The following is a 9808-nucleotide window of genomic DNA, read 5'->3' as shown; positions in this document are numbered from 1 at the left end:
TCACAAGGGTTTACAAAGTTGGGAAATGGACATTTATCACAAATTGTATGAAATATCTTCGCTTTTCACCTCCAGTTTGTATAAAGCTCAGCGATAACACCTGCACATTCTGACAAAGAATTTTTACTGCTGTAATAAAGTGTCAATTGTTTCTATTTGCTTCCTGACCTTTTCTTTCCTCTGCTGTCCTGGGGGATTCAGAAATGATTTTTGTTCATCGCTTGTCCACATTCAGGAGGTTCCAGCTCCTCTGCAGCTGCTCTCCTGGAGAAATTAATTGTATTCAAATATTTCCCTCAGTTTGGAGACAAGAGGAGAGACTGTTTACACTAACAGAGGGGTGAAACAAATAGTCAGGGACTTGTTCTGGTCTGGTATTCACTGTCTGACAGGTTCTGAAAGCAGATTCCATGTTAAAATACAAAAGACAATCGGATCAAAACTTCAATTACTCTGAGTTATAGCACAGAAGATACCAGCATAGAGAGAAAAGTGAGAGCGAAACAGAGATGTCATAACGTTAGTGATGAAGAATTCAACACAACTTATTAGGAGACTTTTTATTTGTGTAAATTGTTGTTGAGTTTTATTTCAAGCTGTTGTTTTATTTATGAATTATCTTCGATCACTCAAAATAATTTTCGAAATAGGAAGCAGTTTAATGTTACATAGTAGGAAAATAGCCTTTTAACAACGATTGTATTGAAATTATTTTATTCAGCATCTCAAGTTTACAGAAAGTAAACTTCTCAAACCTTTTGAAACTTTCAGGCTCTCAGTAACACTGAATGTCCCATCAGCAATGGCCCATCATCGCCATTTGCTGGTGTTCCTGACTCATTGCAGTTACTGCCCCCTCTCACAATCACCATCTGCTGGTGTCCCTGTCTCACTGCAGTTGTTGACCCCCCTCTCACTATCTCCATCTGCTGGTGTCCCCGTCTCACTGCATTTACTGTTCCCCTCTCACCATCTCCTTCTGCTGGTTTCCCTGTATCACTGCAGTTACTGTCCCCACCCCGCCTCACAATCTCCATCTGCTGGTGTCCCTGTCTCACTGCAGTTGCTGTCCCCTCTCACCATCTCCATCTGCCGGTGTCTATGTCTCACTGCATTTACTGTCCCGCCTCTCACCATCTCCATCTGCTGGTGTCCCTCTTTCACTGCAGTTACTGTCCCTCCTCTCACCATCTCCATCTGCTGGTGTCCCTGTCTCACTGCAGCTATTGTCGCCCCACTCATCATCTCCATCTGCTGGTGTCCGTATCTCACTGCAGTTACTGTTCCCCCTCTGACCATCTCCATCTGCTGGTGTCCCTGTCTCACTGCAGTTGCTGTCCCACCTCCCACCATCTCCATCTGCTGGTGTCCCTCCCTCGCTGCAGTTACTGTCCCTCTCTCACCATCTCCATCTGCTGGTGTCCCTGTCTCACTGCAGCTACTGTCGCCCATCTCATCATCTCCATCTGCTGGAGTCCCTATCTCACTGCAGTTACTGTCCCTCCTCTCACCACCTTCATCTGCTGGTGTCCCTGTCATGAGGGTGCGATGGCTCCCACAGTGGCATAACATGTAGGATGTTTAAAATGGAGTGTACTGTTTCTGTGCGCTTCCAGTTGCATAGACGACCACATGTTTAGTTACTGTCACCAGCTACAGAAAGTGATCTCCTGGGATTTGAACTTGTGCGATGGCAGGAGACACTGTTCCGCATCCGTGAGGCTGTGAACCATTTAGATAGCATGTTTAGAGATGCGTTCATACTGTAGGTGAAGAGAGTGCAGGCAGAGAGGGGATGGGTGACCACCAGAGAGACTAGGAGATCCAGGCAGGTAGACCAGGTGTTCGCTGAGTCAATCTCTCTCACTGATAGATTTCCCACTTTGCATACAGGTGAAGATGATGGTTCCTCATGGTTTTGCAACCACAGCTCAGTCCGTGAAACCACGGACAGCTCAGCTGCACAGGACAGGAGGAAGAGAGGTGAAACAGTGAAGGTTGTTGGGGATTCAATAATTAAGTGAACAGACAGGCATGTCTGCGACCATATATGTGAATCCAGGATGGTATGTTGTCTCCCTGGCGACGGCATCAAGGATGTCACTGTGCAACTGCAGGGTGGGTGAACAGCCAGAGCTCATGGACCACATCTCTACGAAAGAAAGGTAGAAAGAGGAATGAAGACCTGGAAACAGATTGTAGAGAGATAGGAAAGATATTAAAACGCAAGACTTCAAAAGGAGTAAATTCATGATTACTCCCAGTGCTGCATGCTAGTGAGTACAGAAATAGGAATTTCGAGCAAATGAAGGCGTTGCTGGAAAGGTGGTTCAGGTGGGAGGACTTTAGATTCTTGAGGCATCAGTACTAGTTCTGGGCAGGTGGAAACTCGACATTATGGATGGATTATACCTTAGCAGAACCTAGACCAATATCCTCGCAGGATGATTTGCTGGTGATGCTGGCGAGGTTTGACACTAGCTTGGCAGAGGATGGGAACCTGAGAGGGGTTTCAGATAGGAGAAAACGAAGCTGGTAATGGCAGTAACAAAGGAAGTAAGCGAAAGTGGAAGGCAGCAGAAACAAAGGGCAGCATGAAATTGGGTCAAAATATGGGGAAACAAGTTATAAAAGGCCAAATGTAAGGCACTCTAACGACTGCATCTAGCATTCACATTAAGGTAGAATCTATGAATTGATGGAACATTAGTTACCAAGGATATTCTTTAACGGATACGTGGCTGCAGCTGACCAAAGCTGGGAACTGAAATTTCAAGGGTATTCACCATTTAGGAAGGATAGGAAATAGGTAAAGGATGGGGGGTAGTATTGGTAATGAAGGATGACTTGCTGCATTAGCTCAGTTCTGCAATGCATAGTCACAAATAACGATTTTAATCACTTAATTGAAAGTCCACAGTTAAAGAAGCAGCCAAATCACACAATGAAGAAGAGCAGCCTTGAGAGATATTCTGTGCTTGATATTTAATTACTGAATGACAAAGTTAAAGGGGACAGCCAGAATCCACAGTGAAGTAGAGCAGCCCTGAGGGAAACATCCACACATTTGGAGTTAAATCGCTGAATGGCCACAGTCGAGTGAAGGGCATCACTGAAACAACACGCGACTAGATATATGATAGATGATGTTTGAAAGAACAACCTCATTGCTAGGAGAATACGGCTTCTAATTTCCATGAGTTAATTGATGTGATTAGAATAGTCCATTCTTAGCAGTTTTCCAGTTCAACGTCAGACACATATATATATTTTATTACAATAGGGACTGAACTCGATGTTGTAATCTGTTTGTTCAAATTTTTTTTAAAATGCAATTTAAATTTCCCTGTGGAGATTCCACAGGGTATAAATTATAGGCTCTGGGAATGTATCACCTCAGAGTTTAATATAGATAGATTGCCTTCAATACAAAGGAACAGATCACTTCATACAGAAAATGCTTGAAACACTGATCCGTATCAGGAAAATATATTACCTGATCCTTGCCATCATTGGTGTTCCTGGTAAATGTTTTTAACCATTGAAGTTGTGTAAAACTGTGTGTGAGCTGGTCTATATTACTTCTCTGATAAAGAATGTTACTTGGTAATATAGTGGGCAGCGATATACAGACAACCGACTACTAATATCATTTTGTTATTTTAAATATCCTGCATTATCACTGCGGTTTTATTGTATTCCCTTAACTGATAATAAAGCTCTGATTGTAACTGATAGGCTCTCTGAATTATCAAGAGTTTGCATTTAATGGAAAATCGTATAATGTTATCTTAGATATCACTGAAGCCAAATATTTAGAAGAAGGTATTATTGGGACTATCTGTCACTGTAGAATTGTACTGAGTGTGGGTCACTAACTGCAGCGAAACATCTGACTCCAGTGGTCATGTACTATTGGGAGTATCTGTCATTGTGGAATTGTGCGGAGTGTTGGTCATGAACTGGAGTGGGACACCTGATCCCAGTGCGCATGTTTTACTGTAATGACTGCAATTGTCCAATCTATTTCTATATTGAAATCTTTGTTACAGATGATAGATCTCTCTATTGAGATGCCTTTGGGTCATAAGAATTGATTGCCAAGCGGAAGATGTTTACTGAGGTCTTCTAATCCATGTATAAATCTACATGTATTGATATTTCTCTGTTTCCTTTTGAACTGTTCCGACTGAAACAAGATGCTAACTATTTACCGAACATTTAACCGCAGAACAGCACTGATACAGTATTCTAAGACTGAAATAATGACTTATTCTTAAGCTGAGTACAGTTACTGTTAACACTATTCATTTTATTGCTGATTAATCCCTTCTTCCACATTGTCCTGCGAAGCTGTGGGTCACGTGTGCTGAAACCAATTAACTATTAATGGCACAGGATAAATTTTGGGCTGTGCTTGTTGAATCGTCCACTGCTGTAACAGATTAACATTTGACGGATCAGTTCATGTCTCAGGTTCAGAATCTCACCAGATGTAACCTGTATCAATCTCTGTCCTTTGTTCACTGAGCTGTGTCCCTGTGAGCAGATACCTATAGCTAATGAACATACATATCCGGTTTTCATAATACAGACATCAGACGAAGTGAGGTAAATAATACCTTTATAAAATATGAATTGTGAAATAAACAGTACGCTTCTCTAAGCTCCTGTATCATCCTGTTAAAATAATTGCAGCATCTTGAGTTCATCAGTATCCTTTTTGTAACATGGAGACTGGAACAGCACACAGTATGTCAAGTTTTGTAAAAACATGGTTCTGTTTTAGTATAAGCTCAGCTCTTTTGTTTTTTTTTCAATTCCAATCCTCTGGAATTGAGTTCCTGTGATTGTTTTGTATTTTACGGGTCCATTAACATGTTTTTAGATTAGAATTAGAATATTACAGCGCAGTACAGGCCCTTCGGCCCTCGATGTTGCGCCGACCTGTGAAACCATCTGACCTACACTATTCCATTTTCATCCATGTGTCTATCCAATGTCCACTTAAATGCCCTTAAAGTTGGCGAATCTACTACTGCTGCAGGCAGGGCATTCCACGCCCTTACTACTCTCTGAGTAAAGAAACTACCTCTCACATCTGTCCTATATCTATCACCCCTCAACTTGAAGCTATGTCCCCTCGTGTTTGCCATCACCATCCGAGGAAAAAGACGCTCACTATCCACCCTATCTAACCCTCTGATTATCTTATATGTCTCTATTAAGTCACCTCTCCTCCTCCTTCTCTCCAACGAAAACAACCTCAAGTGTGTTGCTACTTTAAATGATTTGAGAATCTGTCCCCTGAACTCCTTTTCCCCTTTGACCCCATTCAGCATCTTGTCGTCCAAGCATTATTTGAGATGCTTATTTTTCAGAACAAAATTCAGCAGCTCACACTTAGCACTTCTCAAAATAATTTGGCATTTAAATGCCCCTTGTGCAACTTTATCAAGTCTTATTTAAAATGTTTTCAGGTATTTGGTTGCATTCTTACTCGGTATCAACTGTACTCTGAATTGGGACTTGGCTGCAAAGTGTGAAATTGTGCTTCTACTTCCCACATCCAGATGGTTTATTTAAGTGGTGAAGGACAGTATTCGCAGCGCTGCCCTTTGTGGAAAACACTACCCAACTTCTGCCAATCTGACAAAATTCCTTTAACCCATATTCCCTATGTTCTGTTTTTGTAGTCAGATTGCTGTCCATTCTGCTACTTGTCCCCTAAATCCACTTGCTCTGAGATTAGTCATCAGTCTGATACATGGTCCCTTACTGAAGACCTATGGAAAATTAATGGCCATTACATCAACTGTATTACACGTGTCTATGCTTTCTGACATTATTCAAAAATCCAATAAGGTTGGTCAAGTATGACCTTCATTTTGGAATATATGCTGAATATTCTTCATTATATTCTGTGGTTCCAGGTGTTTATCCGTTAAATCTCAGAAAAGGGATTCCAGTATCTTCTGTGCTCTGACGCTAACTGATATATAGTAATTTGGAGATTTACTGACTTACGTGTAAAATACAACAACCACATTAACTGTCGGTCAGTCCTCTGAGACGATTTCTTTACCTGATGATTATTAATAAACCGATAATAATGCCTCTTTTGCTTTTTCCCTATCTTTTTATTATCTGTGGACGCAATGAATCCGAACCATAAGCTTTTCCCACTCTTTGATTACTTTATCGAATATTTACTACCTTCTATCTTGGTGGGATTTGCATCCGTTCCCCGCGGCATTAGCCTGGTCCTCTTGTCTACTAGCTTAGTGGCGCTACAACACATTTTCATCTTCAACGTTGTCCTATTTTCAATAAGATTTGCAGCAGTGTCAATATATTGTTTATACTTTGGTGAAGATAGCAACGGGTGAGTGACAAAGGTGGGGATAGGTCTTCCAGAGTTTAAACTGCATACACTAACTTTTTAATCCTTGACAGGTACCCCGCCTGATGTAACACTAACAGGCTTTGCTTCTAATTGGGCAGGAAGGAGTGTCGACCATATTTCAGGACCAGTGCTGTCCAAATACTGACCCCGGGGTATGGGAGTACCTGCCTGACATCCGGGTCTCCAACTCTAGAGCGAGAGAGAGTGTTGAAATGTCCGATCATTGGGTTGCCAATCCTGAAAGCAGGGGAGGGGCTCCTCTCCTAAAGTGTGATCTCAGGCCAGGGCAGGATGGGTCCTGGTGAGTATGTTCTCCAAGAGAAAACGTATGGTCTGATCAAGGGAGAGGAGTCCAATCCTGGAGGGACTTCTGATCCTGGACGGGCGGGTCTAATTCCGGGACTGGGGTCTAATCCCGCCGTTCGGGCTCCAGTTCTGGTGGGGGATGGTTAGAATGGCTAAACCCGGCTTTCTTTGTCCATGGAGTTCCACATGCAAATGTTCCCTATGATAACAGGGAAAGCGGGCCAGACAGAGTTAAACCTGTCAAACACAGAAAATCAGAAATTTCCAGCATCAGTAAAATATTCCAATTGCTAACCTGCCTCCTTGGAACGGGGGTCTGCCCATCCCCTGTCACAGCTCCATTAAAACCAGAAATGGACGGGTCAGAGGTGGGTTGTGCTTGGAGTTAACATTTTTAAAATTTTAACCTCTGGCATGCCAGCAACATACCTATCTGATGTGATAAAATCCTGCCCTTACAGTCTGTAAAATGTTGATCATTAATTTCCAGTCATTATGCCCTTTTCTCTCTTCCAGTTAATTTAGTGGCGATTGTGATCCTGGCACGAGGAAAATGCGGCCTCTCCACCTGCACCACTCGCTACCTGGTGACTATGGCAACGGCAGATCTACTGGTCATGGTCACTGAGGTCATACTGTTGAGGATCAGTATTTATTATTTCCCAGGCTCCTTCCTGAATATCACCCCTGTGTGCAGTGTTAACATTGTCCTGGTCTGTGCAGCCACAGACTGTTCTGTCTGGTTCACCATCACTTTCACCTTTGATCGATTTGTGGCCATTTGTTGCCAGAAGCTGAAAACAAAATATTGCACCGAGAAAACTGCGGCTGTGGTTCTAGCTACAACCTGCATTCTGCTCTGTTTTAAAAACATCCCCCAATACTTTATCCTGCAGCCTGCATGGATAATGGACAACGTACCATGGTTTTGTGTTATAAAAGCAAACTATTATGCTGATAATGGATGGGTGGGATTTGACTGGTTTAATAAGCTTTTGACCCCATTGCTCCCATTCGCTTTAATTCTGTTGCTCAACGCTCTGACAGTCAGACACATTTTAGTGGCCAATCGAGTCCGTAAGGGACTGAGGCGTCAAAACAAGAGAGAGAATCGCAGTGACCCAGAGATGGAAAGCAGAAGGAAGTCTGTGATTTTACTCTTCACCATATCAGGCAGCTTCATACTTCTATGGTTGGTGCATGTTATACATTTCTTATATTATAACATCACAGTATCCGATCCCAAGGATCACAACAGTTCTGAATCTATATTTCGACAGGTCGCATGGATGTTGCGGATTTTAAGTTGCTGCACAAATACATTTATTTATGGGGTGACTCAGTCCAAGTTCAGAGACCAGTTCAAAAGCGCGGTGAAATATCCAGTTACATCAATTATTCAACTAATGAATAAACAATACAACTGAGAGCTGCCCAGAGGCGGGTCCCTGTATTTCCAGTACTTGAATGTAATATTTATCCACAATGGGAAAGAGGTAACTGACCCACAAAACATTGGTGGGTTGGGCTCATGAAGAGACACTTTCCAAACAGCAGTGCAGCAGCAGAGAAGAGATGACAGAGAGCTTGATGACTGAAAAACCACTGGTGTTGGGGTTGTCACACGCACCAAAGGGCAGCTGGGAAGCGTGCCAGAAGTGAACAGTTGGATTCCGGATATACAAAGAACAAAGAACAAATAACAAAGAACGGTACAGCACAGGAACAGGCCATTCGGCACTCCAAGCATGCGCCAATCTTGATGCCTGCCGAAACTAACACCTTCTGCACTTCCGGGGCCCATATCCCTCTATTCCCTTCCTATTCATATATTTGTCAAGATGTCTCTTAAACTTCGCTATCGTGTCTGCTTCCATCACCTACCCTGGCAGCAAGTTCCAGGCACACACCACCCTCTGTGTAAAAGACTTGCCTCGCACATCCCCTCTAAACATTGCCCCTCGTGCCTTAAACCTCTGTCCCCTAGTAACTGACTCTTCCACCCTGGGAAAAAGCTTCTGACTATCCACTCTGTCCATGCCGCTCATAACTTTATAAACCTCTATCATGTCGCCCCTCCACCTCCTTCCTTCCAGTGAAAACAGTACGAGTTTTTCCAAACAGTCCTCATCGCTGCACTGTCCGGGTTTGGCGAGGTGGATGGTTGCACATGACAAAGAACAGTGTGCTGGTAGGCAAGAATTGACCTTTGGAGGACCGGACAGACAAGTGGGTAGATAGAGTTCCCTCTGTAGAATATGAAGGGAAATAGCAATCACACTCTCCCCTCAATCATCACTGGTTCCATTCACAGTTCATCAGTGCAACTCAGAAAACAAAACGTGGTTGGAGACAAGCAAAATGCTGCAGATGGTGGAAATTTTTTTGTGTCAGTCATTAATATTAATATTACTTGTTCATATTTTGTAGACACTTTATTGATTCCTTCTCCCTTACATTCCCCCCAACTTGGTCACTGCTCTCACTCTCTCCCTATATCTATCCCTGAGTCAGACTGTGGTGTTGTTGGGAGTTTTATTTGGAAATGCTCAAGCTGCCATAATTAAAGTAGTGCAGAATCTCGGCGAGTGGTAGAGGCAGGAGGAGTTTCCATAGATAGGCGGGGTGATGGGCCCGAGTAGGAAACAGAGATGGGGATGGTTGTAGGGTTTGTAAATATTAAAGGGATAGGGAGGGTTGTAGGGGCTTGAGGAAGTTAGGGAGATTGGGCGGGCTGGAGGGTTGGAGGATTTTATCGAGGTAAGGGGGGTTGTACTGGCTCGATGTGGTTGCGGAGACAGGGTGAGTTTCAGGGCTGGAGGAGGATACTGGGATAGGGCGGGTTGTAGGGCTGGAGGAGGTTTCAGCAACAGCGACTGTATTAGGGGTTGCAGGACGTGATACAGTTGGGGAGTTTTGTTGGCGCTTGTGTAGGATATACAGACATAGGGAAGGGTGTGGAGCCTGAGGAGGTGACAGAGATGGGGATGAGGTCATGGAAGGATCTGAACACAAGGATGAGTATTTCTTTAAAAAAAATCATGTTGTTGAACCAGGGTCGAATGTCGGTCAGCAAACACGAGGGGGATGGGTGAA

General features: G+C 43.3%; 1 protein-coding gene across 1 annotated transcript; it reads left to right on the top strand.

Moving 5' to 3' along the window:
* Positions 1–3457: 3457 nt before the first annotated feature.
* LOC137362388 (probable G-protein coupled receptor 139) lies at positions 3458–8139 on the top strand. The gene is made up of 2 exons (XM_068026798.1): positions 3458–3524; positions 7229–8139. The coding sequence occupies exons 1-2, from the start codon at positions 3458–3460 to the stop codon at positions 8137–8139; spliced, it is 978 nt and encodes a 325-aa protein (XP_067882899.1).
* Positions 8140–9808: the final 1669 nt, after the last annotated feature.

This window comes from Heterodontus francisci, unplaced genomic scaffold (genome assembly GCF_036365525.1).
Source record: "Heterodontus francisci isolate sHetFra1 unplaced genomic scaffold, sHetFra1.hap1 HAP1_SCAFFOLD_56, whole genome shotgun sequence".
Taxonomy (NCBI): Eukaryota; Metazoa; Chordata; class Chondrichthyes; order Heterodontiformes; family Heterodontidae; genus Heterodontus; species Heterodontus francisci.
Note: the sequence above shows the minus strand (reverse complement) of the source record. Positions and strands in the feature narration are given on the sequence as shown.